Source organism: Nelumbo lutea, chromosome 1 (genome assembly GCF_056320005.1).
Source record: "Nelumbo lutea isolate HS-2025 chromosome 1, American lotus-T2T, whole genome shotgun sequence".
Classification (NCBI taxonomy): domain Eukaryota; kingdom Viridiplantae; phylum Streptophyta; class Magnoliopsida; order Proteales; family Nelumbonaceae; genus Nelumbo; species Nelumbo lutea.
Window position 1 is genome coordinate 139,126,323 of NC_142684.1, and position 18,731 is coordinate 139,145,053.

At 36.3% G+C, this 18,731-nt stretch overlaps 2 protein-coding genes across 4 annotated transcripts; one reads left to right on the forward strand and one right to left on the reverse strand.

Annotated features, from left to right (window-relative positions):
• Positions 1 to 6,281: 6,281 nt before the first annotated feature.
• LOC148877905 (vacuolar protein sorting-associated protein 28 homolog 2-like) lies at positions 6,282 to 8,193 on the forward strand. Of its 3 annotated transcripts, none has more exons than XM_088946308.1 (2): positions 6,282 to 6,582; positions 7,114 to 8,193. In XM_088946308.1, the coding sequence occupies exon 2, from the start codon at positions 7,244 to 7,246 to the stop codon at positions 7,757 to 7,759; it is 516 nt and encodes a 171-aa protein (XP_088802434.1). In that variant the 5' UTR covers positions 6,282 to 6,582; positions 7,114 to 7,243; the 3' UTR covers positions 7,760 to 8,193. The 3 variants fall into 3 exon arrangements, with proteins under 3 accessions (XP_088802434.1, XP_088802444.1, XP_088802451.1); XM_088946318.1 differs by having other exon boundaries at positions 6,452 to 6,969; XM_088946325.1 differs by lacking the exon at positions 6,282 to 6,582 and adding an exon at positions 6,596 to 6,806.
• A 6,934-nt stretch (positions 8,194 to 15,127) lies between these two features.
• On the reverse strand, positions 15,128 to 17,790 carry LOC148877906 (QWRF motif-containing protein 3-like). The gene is made up of 6 exons (XM_088965600.1): positions 16,494 to 17,790; positions 16,265 to 16,384; positions 16,048 to 16,164; positions 15,876 to 15,965; positions 15,682 to 15,789; positions 15,128 to 15,431 (listed from the first exon to the last, which is right to left on the reverse strand). Exons 1-6 carry the CDS (start codon positions 17,664 to 17,666, stop codon positions 15,336 to 15,338), a joined length of 1,704 nt encoding a protein of 567 aa, XP_088821726.1. The 5' UTR covers positions 17,667 to 17,790; the 3' UTR covers positions 15,128 to 15,335.
• Positions 17,791 to 18,731: the final 941 nt, after the last annotated feature.

The window sequence follows — 18,731 nt, forward strand, 5'->3', positions numbered from 1 at the left end:
CTTCACCCATCTCCGCCTCCGCCTCTGGCAACATTGTTGGAGATGGGTGGAGACAGAGGTGGCGGCGGCAGGCGGTAGTGGACGACGGTGGTGAGTGGTGGCGGGCAGCGGCGGACGGCGACTCTAGTGAACAAATGGCAAGAAGAAGATGATGAATAGTATTTTTTCCTTTTATTGATATTATTTTAAAAAAGTTAACCTATTTTTGAACAATTTTTAAATATATTTTTTTGATATTAAACCCCAAAAGTTGCCTTTATTTGCTAGAAACCCATTAAATTAAAAAAATCAAAAAGTTCAGAAAAAAGACATTTAGAATGATGATCTTAGAGCAAATACATGGTAGTGACTAAAAAGTGTAATGTGGGTCGGGCTGGGCTGGCACGACCCACTTTTGCTAGCCATGCTTGCTTGGCACAAATTCCCCAAGAGGAAAGCTCGACATGACCTAAGGCTCGGGCCCAATGGTCTATGTGTTGACTACTGAGCAACTGGCCAACATATCTTAAAAAAAAAAGAAAAAACAATGGAAATGAAAATAAATTAAAAAAAAATCTTAAAATGTTATTCCATATGAATTATATATATTTTAAGTTTCATATTATAATATTAATATAGAAAATATAAATATGTATAAATATTATAGTATGACATAAAATAACATAAATCTATACTACTTTAAAAAGCACAAATAGCCTCAAGAATATTTCTAAAATTTTTTAAGGCCAAAAGTTACCCCTCCACATTTAAATTTATTGATAAAAAATGAGGGCAAATAGGGTAATCAATTATTGATATTAAATGAGTTGAAAAAATGTAATTTTAAGATATTCAGTGTATTCAATTACCTCTCATTAAATCCAACATTTAAGTAATTAACTTACATTCACCTTCATTAAATCATATATTTAAAACATTTTTGTTTCTTCTCATCATTAAGTTATATTAATTAAATCCATACATAATAAATAATAATTTTAATAACATAAAAACTTAACTTTTAAAATCTACCTAGGAAAAAAATAGTGTTTTCATATAGGTGGTGGTAAGAAATTAAACCATTTTGGGTCAAATGGGTTAATCAATGTTGCCACAATTAAATAATAAAATTCAAAAATAGATAAAATGCAAAATTATAAAATATAAAATAATTGGAAACGTTTTAATATCATGTATTTGATATTAAATAATAAGAAGTATGATAAATAAGTAATGTTTTTATGAATGATGGGAATTGAATGTAAAATTTAAAACTAATTGGATATATTCTCTCATTAAACCCTATATTTAAGATTTTTTTTTTCATCATTAAATTCTACGGATTAAGGACACAACATTTATTTTAATAGTATAAAAATAAATGTTTTGAAAAGTAATTTGAAACCCATGTTTATCAAATACTTTTTAATAATATGAAACCCATGTTTTTAAGGGGTAAAATTCTAAAATCTCCCTTGAAATTTTTGACCATTGCTAAACCCCCCCTAAAGTTAGGTAATTGCAATCACTTCCTCAGAACATTATAACACAATTGCAAGTAGACCCCTTCTCTTATAATCCACAAACAAGAGGCATGAAAATTTCCAATATAACCATGTAGTTAAATTGACTAAAATGCTTATTTTCCAAACTTTCCCTTCATATCAATCACTACCCCAAACCCTTCCAATCTCTTTTCCGAAATTGATTTATTTTATAAATTTTCCCTTCATATGAATCCCTCAAAGTTGCAATTTAAACCTTTGTTTTGTTGTTGTTCAAAAAGTCTGTATTGTTTGTTATGCACAAACCAGCCTCAATAGTAATTGCATGGGTATTTTGGACATTTATGTGCTTCTTGCTAGAGGATTTTAAAAGAGGGGGTCTACTTGCAATTATATTAGAAAGTTCAAGGGAGGCGATTGCAATTACCAAACTTCAGGGAAGATTTCAATAATGGTCATAAATTTTAAGGGTGGTTTCAACAACTTATCCTTTTATAAAATTAACGAAAAAAAAACAAAATTATTCTTCCATGCAAGTGGTGGGTAAGCTAATTCAATATATGATATCATAATTAATATTTCATATTTGGTCTACCTCAACAATTCAACTCTTAGGTCAAATGTGTTGTCAATATTTGATGTAATAATTAAATAATAAAAATAAAAAATAAAAAAAAATGAAAAATATATAAATTTTGCAAAAAAAAATACATTTGCGGCATCTCTAATAATTGTATATTCATCTTATAAAATAAAAACAAGTTCCATAAATAAGAATTAATTTTATACACATGAAAATGTAAAAAAAAGTAATTTGAATTTAGTCCCTTTTTAATTGTGAGGTGAAAACATGTAATTTTAACTATTATTTTTCAGATCATTCAAATCCCTCTCATTAAGTCATATATTTAAGGTGCTAATGCCCATATGGTGGAATGAGATGTCGATTCCCATTCTTGGGGGAATAGCCATTCCACCCCAGGAATGGGATTCCCATACAAGAGTCTATCAAGAAATAAAGAACTCATGACAAAAGGCCCCCAAACCTTAATGTTAATAAAATAATAAATTAATAATAAGTTAATAGTTATAAAAATAGTAATAACATATTAAAAATAAAATAACAAAATATTCATATAATATAACTAAAGTAATAATAATAAAAATAAATACATAATTAAACAATAAAATATTATGAAATTAATAATAAGCTAATAATAATAATAATAATAATAATAATAATAATAATAATAATAATAATAATAATAATAATAATAATAAAATATAATATAATAAATTATTCATAAAATATAATAATAAAAGAGTATTCAAGTAATAATAATAATAATATAATTATATTTTAATAAAATATTAATAAATTAATGATAAATACTAATAAAATAATAAAAACAAAGTAACAACAAAAAGCTAAAGTATTATTTATTAAATAATAAGAATAATTAAGTACAAATAATATATATATATATATATATAATATAATTAAAGTAATAATAAAATACTAACATATTAATTATTGAATAATAATAAATTAATTCTAAAACAATAATAAAAAATGATAATTAATAAACTAATAAAAAGTACTAATAAAATGTAATAAATTAATGATAAATACTAAGGTATTAATTATTAAATACTAGTAAAATAATAATAACAAAGTACTAAGAAAATACTAATTATATATTCATAAAATATTAGTAAAGTAATAAGAAAATAACAAAAAGAGTAATAAAATTACTTTCGGTCCTATCCGCAAATCAAAGAGACCTAAATCTTATTTTTTTTTCAACATTGAACCAAAAAAATAAAATTGTCCTTCTATCTAGCTAGGTAATAGGTAAGCAATTCAACCATTTGGGTCAAATGGGTCAAGCCATTATATCATAATTAAATAATAAAAATTAAAGAAATACATGAACACAAAATATACATTTAGAACATTTTTAATATAAAATTATTTTATAAACATAATATTACTCTCTTTAGGACATAATATTTGAATGCATATTACTATTTTAATCATCTAAAATTGCCACGTACAAAACATGTGAAAATTTACTAATATATTTAAATAACAATAACTAAGCCCAAGTTCTGAATCAGGGCAGGCCACACTAAGAATGATCATTCTAATTTTACCATTAATTAAAGAGCGAAAAATTTTCTGCTGTATTTGATTTGATAAAAAATAAGAGAAAAATAAAAAGTTGAGGGAAATTTGTTGACAACACAAAGGAAAAAGGACAAAGAAGTCATGGGACGTGCTGGAGAGTTGTTAGAATAAGTAATTTATCCCAATTCTCTTCCCAACAAAAGAAAGAAACATCTGATCTGAGTTCAAATCTGCGCCCCCACCCAGTTTTTCCCCCCACAAATGCCCCACACGCTCACGAGCCGCCACCTGTCCCTTCACACGAGATACGTAAGTAGCGCGTGTGGGGCTAACATAACGTTCGTTAACCTCTTCCGATACCCCCCAAAAGTCCCATTTACTCCTTCACCCTTCATTCGACAGCTCTAGGTTAGGTATCTCAAGACCCTCTTCTTCCTCTCCTCCCTCTAGAGTGCCTGACCCTAACTGTTTCTCCCTTGCCAGAGCATCTTCTCCTTACTCCCCAACCCATCTTTTCACCTCGTTTTTTATTTTATTTTATTTTTCTGATGTTTTCGTTTTCCAGATATCAGATAAGCCGGCGACATTTGTCATCTTCTCCTTCCCCGGCACCGGCACCTACAACGACAACCGGCAGTACTCCCCAGCCCATCTTTTCACCTCGTTTTTTATTTCTTCTTTTTTTTTTTCTGATGTTTTCGTTTTCCAGATATCAGAGAAACCGACGGACCAGATCATTTGACACTCCATTACTGAATAGTGAATTCACACATGTGAAGGAGTGATCAGATGTAACTGAAATAGAAGGAAAGGAGAAATAAGGGTGTAGGCATTTTCTAGTGGCTTTGGTGTAAAACCCACGCTTGATGAGCAAATTGGAGTTGGCCGGGGGACCAGATCAATTAATGCAGTGGGTAGCCATGTCTTCAGTACTGTTTCTTCTTCATCGCAGCTGGGCTACTTTTGTTATAGAGTCGTAGCTGAACAAAACAAACAACAGTTGGAGGTCCAACAAGATTTTTCATGGTTTTGTTCTAGCAAGGTGAGATGTCTACCTCTCTCTTTCTCTCTCATGCTCAACGCTGTGCATGGGTCAGTGGATGTGTGGGGTAGTTCGGTTCTTGGAGTTGCCATTCTTATCTAGGCCTAACCCAGTCAGTGCAACTGTGCAATGACATATGCAGCCTCTCCTTCCACACTAACCCACCTGGGAATCTGGAATTTCTTCTGAGACAAAAACCCATCAAGTTCATGGAATTGCAGTCGGTTCATCAAAATAAACAGAAATTAATACAGAATTATCCCATCAGATCTCAAGCAATTAGAATTAATGGTCACCATGACTGATGACTCTGAAAGTCTTCACCATCAGCCAGTTAGTAAATTAATAATGGAGTTTGACTCATCAAGTTTATCTGTGCGGTTGGTGCTGTCGGTGGGGGGCCGCGCAAGTTACGTAAGCTGGAAGTCTCGTCAATCGATCAATAAACAAATTAAAAAAAACCAAAGATTAACCAGTTTTGACCATCTAAACAAATGGTTTAATTTGCAGCAGCTGCATTAATTAAAGAGTTGAAGATGGTCTGCATATTGATGAAATTCTTGATCGATGATGAGATGAAAGACTGAAGAGATAGTCACCACCTTCAATGAGTGAAAAGATCAGAAAAAAAAAAGAAAATAAAAACGAGGTGAAAAGATGGGCTGGGGAGTACCACCGATTGACGTTGTAGGCGCCGGTGCCGGAGGAGAAGATGACAAATGCCGCCGGTTTCTCTGATATCTGGAAAACAAAAACATCCGAGAAAAAAAGAAAATTAAAAGACGAGGTGAAAAGATCGGCTAAGGAGTACCGCCGGTTGCCATTGTAGGTGCCGGTGCCGGAGAAGGAGAAGATGCTCTGGCGAGGGAGAAACAGTCAGGGTCAGGCACTCGAGAGGAAGGAGAGGGAGAAGAGGGTTTTGAGATACCTAACCTGGAGCTGTCGAATGAAGGGTTTGAAGGAGTAAATGGGACTTTTGGGGGGGGGGATAATGGAAGGGGCTAACGAACGTTATGTTAGCCCCGCACGCGCTACTTACATATCTCGTGTGAAGAGACAGGTGGCAGCTCGTGAGCGTGTGGGGCGTTTGTGGGGAAAAACTGAGTGGGGCGCAAATTTGAACTTATGTGATCTGATCTGGTTGTTCTACTTCAAATTCAACCCTTCAATTTTTCCAAGCTTAGTGCCTAGAAACATCCGGTTGCCGTTGGTGAACTGATTTTGACCAAAACCCCACACGTCTTCCATTAGATCCATGTTTCATTGTTTTAAAGGTAATACACAAACAAGAATTATTATTTCTCTAGAAAAATATAAATAAATAAACAGACAGCATTTGCCATTTGCTAAATGGAGTGTGTTGGCTCCTCCTAACAAAAGGTTGCGGAATAAGATGAAACCCACTAAAAGACGAGATCAGATCAGCGCCACACAGCACCTCTCACCCGTGTATTGAGAATATCTCTCACTGTGAGATGTACATGTGAGGCGCTTGTGTGGCGCCAAAATGATATCCCATAAGACTGAATCCTCCATGTATGTGATGTGCAGTCACAGATGATGTTGGAACGTTTCTTCTTGCTGACCTTCCCAAAAACGATGCGATATGGCAAACAAATGAGAAGACGCGGGAGATTTTTCTTCCCTCCTTTTTATCATGAAAATCAAGGAAGGATAACTTCCCACGAGTAGCTTTGTTTTCTGACGTCCGATCAGAATCTACTCATTAACACTATGCCCCACTCTGTCTTAAAGCTGTCTTTATATTTTTTTGCCTTGTGTCGTACGCGGTAGCCTCCTCGCCGATTCCCACACGTAACCTGTCTCTCTTTCTCCTTTCCTTTCTTTCTCTCTCTCTCTGCACAGTTTCCTTCTTCCCTCTCCAGCGATCACATCACAAATCACAAATGCACGCTGTAGTTGCCGTAAGTTCTCTTCGCATCTGTCTTTTCTACAAAACAAATTCGCCTTCTTATTATTTTTTTTTCTCATTTTTTTCCTTATCTTGTCGAATTCTAATTTGCATAAAGGCTGTTGAGTTTTGAAATTCCTTAAAAGTTTTAGCTTTTTTAGGGTTTGAGTGCGAATTTTCAGAAACTAGGGCTTCATTTATTTTCCCTGTTAGATCTTCAAATCCGTCTTCGAAAAGGTTCGTTTATAAATTTATTCAATCGGACCCTTTTGTTCTGGTAATTATCTACGTATGGCTTTCGGAATCTGTAAATCCATTCGGAAAGCGTCAAGAAAGTGTTTCTATGGAGTTTCAGATCGTTTTTTTCATCCTCATCCACCATAAAAATTCAGTCTTTCTTGTTAGTGATTATTCCCTCTTTGTTTTTGTGGAAGATAATCTTGTTTGACTTTTTCGTTTTAATCTTTCTTTGTAATCTTTTAATCGTTCATCCCCTTTTATGATTGTTCTCTTACCATGCTTTGCTTTCTTGATTGTTCTTCAGTGAGGAAGGTCAAGGTCCTCTGTGCGCGTGTCCCGTGCTCTTCTCCATTGGGTCTTAATCGAAAAAAAAAAAAAAAAACAAATAAAACATCGCGCGGTCGATCAGGCATTCAGAAGTGGAACTTGCTCCAATGGCGGTGAATCTGTGGCACGACAAGCGTGAGCGAGAGATGTACGACAACTTCGCCGATCTCTATGCCATCATCAAAGCCACGGAGAAGCTCGAGAAGGCCTATGTTCGCGACATCATCTCATCGACTGAGTATGAGCCAGAGTGTTTGAAACTGATTGCCCAGTTCAAGACCCTGGCCTCCACACTCAAGGATACCGTCCCCAGTGTCGAGCGCTTCGTGGACACCTACAAAATGGACTGCCCTGCTGCTCTCAACCGCCTCGTTGTCTCCGGCGTTCCTGCCACTATTGAGCACCGGCGGGCTGCTGCCGCTTCGGCTACCACGTCTGCGGCAATCGTAGCCGAATGCGTGCAGCATTTCATCACGGCAATGGACTCGTTGAAGTTGAACATGGTTGCTGTCGATCAGGTGCACCCCTTGCTTGCAGACCTCTCTAGCTCTCTCAACAGGCTCAGCATACTGCCACCCGATTTCGAGGGGAGGGCTAAGATATTTGAAGTCAAGTTGTATTAGACATGGATAATTTCCATAATCTTTTAAAATCTTAACTCCTAGGTTTTATAATTCAGAGGATGCATTTGTTTGGCATGTAACTTGTTGCAGATTGGCTACTAATGGCCAAATGCTGGAGTTGAAATTGGCAAGTATGAGCCTTGAAAGCAGAAAATATTCCTGCTTCATGACTTCTATTTTCCGCTCTCATGGTTGGTTTGTCTTCTGTTTATGGCAAGCTAGCTATTCTTGTATGATTCCCCTCTCATCTTTGTAATCAGTTCAGTTTATGGCAAGCTACCAACCAGTTCTCAGAAAACAAATTTTCTGTAAATCTGTAAACAAGGGACCTTTTTCTTTGGATTTTGTTTTTCTTTTCTTGATTGTCATAGATATTGATCGATAAAACCTTCATGGTTTACTTGGTAGGAATTTGAGCGTCAGCCTACGACCAAGTTTGTGTTAGTGATACGTTGAGGATGCTTGGATTGAGTCACAATTATAAATATCATCTTGAGAAAAAAATTTGGAACTCAATTATGGGCGTGTTTCCCCAATCAGACAGAATGCAGATGCAATAGTCATATCCTCAGCCAGATGTCTTGTCACCTACTAAAATCTATTTGCTTTGGTAATTGGTATATGATATAAAGGCGAGCTCAAATCGAACTTCTCTGAAACATCTTCCGTATAGGTGCAACCAATTTCTTGATTAGATATGGAATCTTTGCATATATATAAATAACATTAGCGTAGGTTGCTTCAAATTTATATATACATATGATTAAATTTGTTTTCTTAAGCTTTGAATGCAGTTATAGTTCTCCATTTCATTTCTAATGGACACGAAGGCTGTGTTTGGTTGCAATGCGAATAAATTTGCACTCATGTAAAACTATGGCAGTGCAAATGATTTGAGTGTAACTTCTGACCTATTTTTGTTTTATTTTTTAGCTTATTTTGTTTGATTGCAGCACAAATTGAAGTAAATTAAGACATGAAGCAGAATAAAGTAAAATCCTGAACAAAATTAACCAAGAATTTGCATTTTTTTTTACATTTGCACTCCCATGCATTTGTACTATTTGCAAATAAATTAAACAAGCATTTGAATTACAGAGAACAGTACCCATTTAAATTAGGGCTTCTCTGTATGGACATAGTGGATTCTATATTCAGGTGTAGAGGACGAATATTAATGTGATATAGGACTCTTGATTATTGAGGTTGTTTTAGGTATTTTTATCTCTTGAGGCTGCGCTTGGCTGCAGTTCAAATAAATTTGCACTGATGCAAAACTATAGTATCAAATTCTGATTTATTTTTGTTTCAAACTTTACCTTACTGATTTATTTTTTATTTATTCTGATTTATTTTTTATTGCAGTATAAGTGAAGTAAAATAAGACCCGAAAGATAATAAAATAAAACCTATAAAATTAAACCAAAATCTGCATTTTTTATTTGCACTCCCATACATTTGTATTAGTACAAATAAGATTGCATTGCAATCAACATAGCCTGAAGGGAAAAAAAGGGAAAACAAAATACATATCATCACCTTAGGTACCTGAAGCTTTGGTTCCATTATCAATTCATCAACATTGAATCCTTAATTTTATCATGCCACCCTTGGATTTGTTATCCAAAATTTGAGCCAATCAAATGGATCGAAATGAAAAATACTGTCATGCCAGAGTTCCTTATGACAGCATAATATGATAGTTATTTGAACACTTGGAAACATTCTTCGCCAGTTGATAAACCTTGAATCAAATAATGCATAGTGGTTTATTTACCAAATGTATAATTCACATTAGCTCCCAATCTTTGCAGAAGGATTTGTGCAATTAGGTCATATATATTGCTTCTTCTGCAGCAAGTTATAGTTTGAAAGCTGCTTCAAAGAAGAAAATTAGTTTCCAAGGGATGTCTTTGATTCCCATTTTATGAGCAGTGTACATTTGTTTCATGATTTGAATCGGAGTCCAATCCTCTTTGCAGAAGGATTTGTGCAATTAGGTCATATATATTGCTTCTTCTGCAGCAAGTTATAGTTTGAAAGCTGCTTCAAAGAAGAAAATTAGTTTCCAAGGGATGTCTTTGATTCCCATTTTATGAGCAGTGTACATTTGTTTCATGATTTGAATCGGAGTCTGCAGCATTTTGTGTTGGATTTGAAACAGTTGGTGGTGAATTCCCCAAAGGATCTAAACAAAGCTTCTGAATTTGAAGAGACCAATGTGCAGACTTTCAGAAATGGAAGGCAAATAGGCTTCTATTTCACCATTTCATCTCTCTCTCTCTCTCTCTCTCTCTCGCTCTCGACATACATTACAAGGACACAGCACCAAAAATTATGACAATGCACGTCCACTTCCTTGAGCTCTTTTGATACTCTCGCAACTCGGAGTTGTTCAGTCCCTAGTCAGACAAATGCGTTGGCATGGGGCAACATGACTCTCAATATCGTTGATATTGCTGGCCCTGGGCTTCCACTGAAGTAGGCATTGTCCAAGAAAGCTTGATGATGTTAAAAGAATTTTTTTTTTCCGCTCCTGGTGGTATCAAGATGCCACTATGCCGGGATATCTTATCTGTTTCTCCAGGAAAATGGATATCTCCAGAAAAGATTTTCAGTTCAATCTTTTTTTTTTCTCTCCACTCGGACCAATCCGCCTACTCGGCTTCTTGTATTTAAAGTGAATGCCTTTCAATCTCCTTATGGTATTGAGGATCCGAGTATCTGACCCCTTGTTTGCTTTAAATCCCCTCGAGCTTCTTACCAAGCCCATCAGCCACAACTCAAAGGCCCAGGTCCACCCACACCTTGGAAGATTTTGGTGAGCAACAATGGATGGATGATTGATCCCTCAATTGCCTCCAGCTTCTCCTTAATGACCTCGACTTGTTTCAAAACCTCATCATCTTTATCCCAACTGAGACCGGAAATCTTTCACGCTCAATAGGAGACCAGAATCAACAAACTAACCTGTACGAAGCCTGAGAGCCATTTCATTGTGGGGGAAGAGGGGGAGAAAACACAAATTTAAGCAAGTACACATGAATTGCCACGTGTCATTTCTTTCTTCATTATCAGACTTAACCACTCCCTTCGTGACAAACAAACCACCTACCTAACAAGCTCGTGCACGTCCCTTAACAAGCTGATAACAAATCAAACATTTTCATACATTGGAGTTAGGACACAGCATGCACGCAAAAGCTTGTAAGATTGCTTGGCTGGTTGGGGAGAATTTGGGATCTTCTGCCAACACTCATTCCAACCCTCGACCAGCTTCGTCTAACACCGCACATTTCACCATGAGAATGGGACTCACCATAAAAGTAGGACCCATGAGATGTGCTGTGTGAGATAATACTAGTAGAGACTATAGAGTTGGAATGTGTTTTGTTGGCAGGTGAACGGACTCGGTGGGGGATTGATTTTTTATTTATTAAATTTGGATAAGTAACAGATCTTTTAAGGGTGCCAATGGACTGGTTTTGGGTTAGACCTTGTTCAAACCAAAGATATATTGAATTAGACTGGTCTAAGATATATTGAATTAGACTTATAAGATATATTGAATTAGACTGGTCTAAAGTATTTGTTGGATTAGAGGGGACCAGACTGAACCAGTATAATAGAAAATAGGGTAAAATACGAAAACCTCCCTTCTGTCGTTGGCCCAGACAGAAAAGGTTAGACCAATGCATCAATATTTTCCAAATACCCATTTTACCCTTCTCTCTCTCTCTCTATACATTATGAAATCTCCGGTAAGCCTATATATCGGCATTACTTACGACCAATCCAGCATCTAGAAATGGCTCGATAGTGCCAAAAGTAGAGATGTTATTTGTTATAGTAGATTTTGCACCAACCGGAGTACAAATTCTTAACTCAGGGTTTCAGTAGATGGGTTCCCATCGTTTTAGGGTTTCATTCACCCTCTACTGTTGCTGCCGCTGAAACAAACAAATGATTGCAGCATTGAAGCAGAAAATAGAGGGCCAATCAATAGTCTTAAGTCAGGATTTTCAAATACCTGAACCGGTGGCACATAAAAATGGCTCTGACAATCTTTTCTCTTTTTCAAAATAGAAATTCCCCTCATGAGTGTGTCCCTATTCCCATCTGTTCCTCACCTCCATTATAACTTTCTGGTTGAGATTTCAAAAATTAGAACAGAGAATCCTCTCGTTCTCCCTCCGTGAAATTAAAAATGAAATTATAAAAAACACAACTTCAATTTCTCCTCCAATCCATTATCCACTGCTACATATATCTCTCCCTTTCTCCTTGTTTCATCATCTCTCCTGCTCTCTCGTTTTTCCCGGGCAACAGCAATGGATGCCATCTCCCTCCATGAATAAAACAACAAAGAGAACATCCCTCCTTTGTCAACCAGGTTAGCCCAATTCATGCAATCAATCCCTTTTTTACCGATAAAAAATGTGGAGGATCAAAAGGCCTCTTGAGAACATTACCCATCTCATCTACCCATTAATTTGATGCAATTCAGTTGTTGATGTTGATATTCTTTTCTAGGTAATACTGATGCATAGGCTTACCCGGAGATTTCATGACGGTGAGGGAGATGGGGCATTTGAAAGCTCAGAGAGAGAGAGAGAGGGGGGGGGGGGGGAGGGGAAGGTGGGAGGTTGAAGTGGGGGATGGTCGTGGCTTTTGAAGCTGGAGAAAGAACGGATCAAAGTGTGAATTGGAATAAATCTAAATTAAAACTGATTGGAACAGAATGAGTCCATTTGTAATAGACTCATATTGGACCGGGTCAGATTGGACCAAATATGGTCTAATTGACACCCCCTACTTCCAAGTTCTATCAATATTTGATTGTGTTTTCATCTCTTTTTTTTGGCATCAATTGTGTTTTCGTCTCTGAAGTTATGAAGCTGCCACCAACACAACCCCACCTCCATCACCAGAGGCAATAGACCCTATCCCACCATAGTTTCATGATCTCTCCAATTCGACCATAATGACCAGTAAAGGCCGCTTCTTGATCAGTTCCAACCGAGAATTGTTGGATATCATTATGTGTTTTTAACTTCAAATAATTGAGAGGTTATGCAGAACGAAGATGTTGCAACCTTGACATAGAATAGGCAACGTGTCCTCAATTGCAGACGTGGATGAAATCATAATGGGTTTTTTGAAACCATGTTCAATGGAATCATTTCCTTGAGTATGTGTTTGATTTCGTGGGCGTTTATGGATAGGCTGTTTATTTGCATTTTTTCACTTTAAATGTTTATTTGTACTTTTTAACTTTAAACTTTTCATGTTTTTGTTGTTTGGTTGGACTTCACTTTAAATGTATTTTATTCTCCACTTCAGATTAATACCCATTAAAATGTGTCAATAAGCATTTAGTTTCAAAAAACAGTAGGGCGTTGGAGGAAACAAGAATTTGACATTTCCTCAAATGTCCCATGCACAAAACATCAAAGCGTTTTAGTTTTTTACCATTTATTTGATAAACGGTGAAACCAAACAATTATTTCATTTTGCTTTATATGCAATAAACGCCAATGCCTATGTGGCGCTGATGTGGTGGCATTTTTTCAATAAACACCCACAGAACCAAGCACAACCTGAATCTTATTCAACGTTTAAAAGCATGAATTAATTGTCTGAAAATTAATCCAATTAATAAAAACAGATATGAAGTCATGTACAATTCAAGAATTAAAATTCATTTTCTATTTTCATTTACTTTGCAATATGGGTACAATCAAATATAATGGCTTCCAAACGCTAGATAAATAATTTGAAATTTAATAATAATACCATTATGACATTATATACTATTAAGCAGTTTGACAAAAAAAAACCAAGATCCTTGTTTGAGGCTGCAAATTTGCAATTTGAAGGTGCTTCATATGGATTTTTTTAGTAGATTTTTCATGTGTCATTGAAATTTTATCATTTCATGAGATGAGGCAATCATGGTCTTTGACAAATAAACTTAAAATATATAGCTACTTTAGTTTGCGCGACATGGATGAGAAAATAGGACAATGAGATGGGATTAATATTCTCAAAGTAAGGGAAATAGGGTCTCACTAAATAGGTGTGACCCCAGTGAGAAACGAAAGTAGTGCGACGAGTGTGAGAAAATTGTCAATGGTGGAATGTTCTCATCTTCCACCTCTGCAATAGTTTGAACTCCAACCACCTTATCTTTCATCTCCAGTGAGGTTTACGGCCTCCGGTAAATACTCACATCCCCTTCATGCTATTTGGTGTTTTATTCCACCAAAAATACCCTTTTCTTCCTCCATCAACTTCGATCTCAGATCTTAGATGACAAGGAGATAGGATATTGTCTTTATCTTCTCTGACGAAGGTAACCTTATTTTCGTCTTCTCATACAACAAGGAGATAGGATTTCGTTTCACACATCACTCACAATATTTCTTTTTGCATTTTTTTATCAAGAATGCTTTTCCTTCCATGTGTTTCAGGTGCTTAGCAAACAAGGAGCACGGGTTCATCTTTGGAGACTGGAATTCTCATCCTCATTTTCTATGAAGGTCAGTTTTCATCCTCATATTCTTCCCATATCTTCTCCATTTGCTAACCCTTTGCTATTGGGTTGCTAGATCTAAAACCCTTTTATTTTTTTGTTACTATAAACCCTTGTTCATTGTATAGATCTACTAAACAAAAAGTGTTTTGATATAGATCTAACATGAATTTAATTTTTTTCATGATATATTTGTCCTAACAAACGATAGTGGGTCTTAGCAAACATAGTGACCAAAAATGAGAAAATAAAATTTTCTTTTCTCATCCAACTATTTCTTGACAACCAAACTTACCATAAATTTTCAAAAGAAAAAGAAAAAGTACACTGAACCTCCCTATTTTTGAAAATTGTGTATGATCCTCTTGAAGAACGACAGCTTAATTCGTTGCTTAATATAGAACTGTACATGAGGATATCTAGGAATTAAAACTGATAGTAGACTGAGCTTTACATGCAAAAAAGTAGTCTAGTGTATAAACTGCAGCATTGTAGCTCCTATTCGACTATCAAGGATGGTTGTTTGGGATTTTGGGCACACCCTCATTCATTAGATAAAGAAGTTATTTCAGAAGACAAAAATACTCGTATAGTTTTTTTTTTTTTTTTTTTTTTTTTGGTTTTTGGGTAATGAGAAATACCCATATAGCTTTATAGTTCTATCGTTACACAGGCATCTCTTGCGTTTTCTCTGGGGGGTATAACTAGTTTGTAAAAAGATGGGATGTTCCCTAGAGTATAGAATTGTATAGTCCTTCCTCTTCGCCATTTATTTTAACAAGTCCACAACAAATAGGTAATATTCGAATGTAAAGATGGGATGTTCCCTAGAGTATAGAATTGTATAGTCCTTCCTCTTCGCCATTTATTTTAACAGGTCCATAACTATATATCTGCAAACTTGTTTAGTTTGTCTCAGAAAAGCTACATTTAGGCTCCTCTAACCCTAACTACCAAAAACAAAAGGAAAAAAAAAATCTTCTAATCTTGGAACACCTGATGTTTACTATATTTTGCTTGGTAATTAACAAATTTGATAAGTTATATAACAATATCTTGTTGTAGTTGCTGGTTATGTTCTTGTCGTTGCAATGATCGCAGTTGCACACTGTTACACCTTAGGTACCTCTCCTGTATCTGTCCACATAGAATCAAAGAAATAATATTATATGTTGAGAGAGAGAGAGAGAGAGAGAGAGAGAGAGAGAGAGAGAGAGAGAGAGACTCCATATAGACGAATTCTATATTAATGCGTTGCTTGTTGTCTATGCATGTATGAATTGATCTTCACAATTTATTACCATTCTATTTAACATATTTCTCAAACTCTAGGTTATATGATAGACTGTTGGGTATGAAATAATTAATAAACGGTGTTTATTAATACCTCTAGCTCAGAAACTGCTTCTACTAATTCAAAGCATTCCTCCAATAGCGCCTTCTCTCCAGAAACCACTTTTGCTAGATCTGCGAGCAGTGAAGCTGTCTCCTGTGCCTGTTAATCTCATAACTTCAAGCTATTTATTGAATATAGATAGAACACTCAAAACTATCAGAGTCATAGTTCAGTAGAGCCTGTACCATAGGTGAATAATTAGTTAACATTGTCTGAGTCGAAAGTGCAAGATCTGTTGCATGCCCAATTTCAAGTGATGTCGATCCCAAGTCCACCTATAAACTCTTACAATTATGACTACAGATAGCACAATAGATAACAATTAATGGCTGAAAAGGTTTTAATTTTGAAGCTTACCTTTGCGCCTTCTACAAGGGGAACCCTACAAAGAACTGAATGCAAGCAATCTTTAGTCATGGAAAACGCCATGAGATAATGGCCTTCCAACTCTCCCCAAGCTTCTAGTAGCTTAATCTGCACGTATATCACATTTCAAAACATCTAAATTGTATTGTATTTGTAAAAAAATGTTGACATAAAAGGAATTGGTAAGTTGATATTAGGTTTACTTAACTTGAGAACTGAGTATTTCATTCAACTTCAGTTCAAGCTTTTCTTTTTGGAGTTCAATACGCTTTTGAGCCACTGAAAATTGCAACTTGGACAGACTACTGTATACATTTGACAAATTTCTCTGCAATATCATCAAGTACATGATTGATTGGTCCTGATTACTTTGAGGAAATACAACAATAATACCCAAAAGACTGACTACAGTTCATCTAGTTTACAATTTTGTTTACCTCTGCTTGACTAGTCCTCTTTCGATTCATAGCATCAGTCTTGGCGTTCACGTATCTCCACTGAATCAACCTATTGTGCAGCAGACGAAACTGATGAGCAGTTTCGGTGATCCCCGATGGTCCGATGGATGAAGAACAAGATGGAGTAGATCTTTTGCTCTTAAACAAATTGAAGAAACTATTAACCCGGTTTGTTTTGAAAGAGTTATCCAGGGGCTTCGGGCTTGAAGATGACGACGCCTTCCCCTTAGTCTCCATAAGTGATCGACCTGGTGAGAACGCCCATTGCCATGTTGATGTTTCATGTGAATTTAGTGAATTTGCTCTCCTGATCATTGCAGCTTTTGGTAATTGTTTCGAAATGTTTGAATTGGTAGTTCTTTGCTGTTGTCTTGTTGATGAATTGTGTAGATACCTTGAAGATACCTTCATGCCGGATCTCTTAGAGCTAGCTGTTGATGAAAAGTAGGACGAGTTTGACGAAGATAAGGATGATTTTCTGCCCGTGGTGGGAGAACCGAAATCAGTGCAAGAAAAGGCTTCACTGCATTCTGATTCCGAGTCAAGAACGTCGACAAAAGAGTTCGATGATCGTCGAGATCTCCGGTCAAGAGCATTTTCATCTATGGACAACCTTCCAGGAACTAAAGATGAATTAGAAGATGAAGCATTAGAACAAGTCTTTCCCGTACATCTCGACCTTCCAGTGTATCTCATTGACGCCCCAGTGATGGGGTGATGATTCTCTTTCGAGTTCATACTTTCGTTCTCGTACCTGCTGATTTCGGAGCAACTCCGTTGCTTGGCGAGATGCTGAGAGTTGTTATTTGCAGAGGATCCGTCACTGTTCCTTCCCTCTATGAGATCCTTTAGTCTCTCGTTCCCAAGATGATCGGCTAGAGTACTCGATTTTTTACCCAAAGATTGAGAAGTATTCGAGGAAGACCAAAGCCCTCGGATCAGTGCTGTTTCGTCCACGTTTCGATGTTTCCGAACATCGGCGGCTGATCCAGTCGTTAGTCGGAGAGGCGAGAGAGTTACCTGATTTGGAGATGGAATTCCTGCTTCGGTGGAAGCAGTTGAAGGTGGAGAAAGAAATCGAGAGCTCACTTCGCGAGATTTCAATCTTCGAGGTTTGGGAGAATGGTCTGAAGCTGTGTTATGGTTCTTCATTTTATTCCGTATTCCTCCTCTCTTCTCTCCTCTCTTCGAAGTTCAGAAGCAGGAGAAAAAGATATTCACAATGCGAGAGAGAGAGAGAGAGAGAGAGAGAGAGAAAAGAAGGTTTCAAACCCAGGTTGTTAGGAAGAAAACGAAAATATTTTTGAAAGGCGGCAAAATAGACTCCTTGTCGTTCCGGGTTCAGCAACGGAGTCAGGAAGTCCAAAGTTTTTTCCTACGAAGTATGATGATTCGCATTGGCTGCTTAAAAAATCAGCTACTACGGGTGGAGCAGCGGTGGGCTAAAATGGTGAATCACAGCCCTTCATGTATTGATGTGACCCCACAAGTCATAACAATGCAACGCATGAAAGACCGTGATTTCAATGGGGGGTGAAATTTGGGCCGATCCAGCTCATAAATTTACACCGGTTGTGTTTGGCTTAGACCGAAAAGTTTGGTTTTTCTTTTTTTTTATTATTTTATTTTTCGGGCTGAGAATCTGAGATTAGGCTTAGTATTTAAGTAGTCGGAACCCAGTAATAACTTTTAGCATGATTTTCGGACCATTATTGACCCAGACAATTAGACCATTTGGCCCAGAAATCACAGAGAGCCAGCTCTGTTTCTCTCCTGAATCATTCTTTTGCCAAAAACTCTTAACTTGGTCAATGATCCATAAGCTCAAGTGGTCAAACCGTTAATTTGTTCAACCCAAATAACGGCTTTGATCATTTTTTTTTTATTTTTTAATTGCAACAAGACTCTATTTAGACTGAACAGTTGAACCGATGACCCAGAAATTGGTAGCAAAAATAGTTTCAGTTTTGGGTGAATTTTTAAAACATTGACTTTTAGTATGGGCTGAATGACATACCCGAGCCCAAACCAAATGCATCAAATTTTAGTGATTGTTGGGTTCATGTTGAATAATTTGGGCTTAACCTCGAATAGTGTATCAGTGGGTCATTGATACATTATGTATACATTGCAAAGTTGTGATCCTTGATGCAGAGATGTTCCCAATACATGACTGCAATTGTTATGAGAACCGTGTGAGGACAAAGTCCAATCTCC

What these genes read in the sequence shown, in the direction of transcription:
- LOC148877905 (XM_088946308.1), top strand. Translation starts at nt 7,244, where the DNA reads ATGGCGGTGAATCTGTGGCACGACAAGCGTGAGCGAGAGATGTACGAC.
- LOC148877906 (XM_088965600.1), bottom strand. Translation starts at nt 17,666, where the DNA reads ATGAAGAACCATAACACAGCTTCAGACCATTCTCCCAAACCTCGAAGA. An exon ending in CCCTTGTAGAAGGCGCAAAG is followed by an intron (nt 15,966 to 16,047) that starts GTAAGCTTCAAA and finishes AAGAGTTTATAG; the next exon opens with GTGGACTTGGGATCGACATC. An exon ending in AAGCAGTTTCTGAGCTAGAG is followed by an intron (nt 15,432 to 15,681) that starts GTATTAATAAAC and finishes CTATGTGGACAG; the next exon opens with ATACAGGAGAGGTACCTAAG.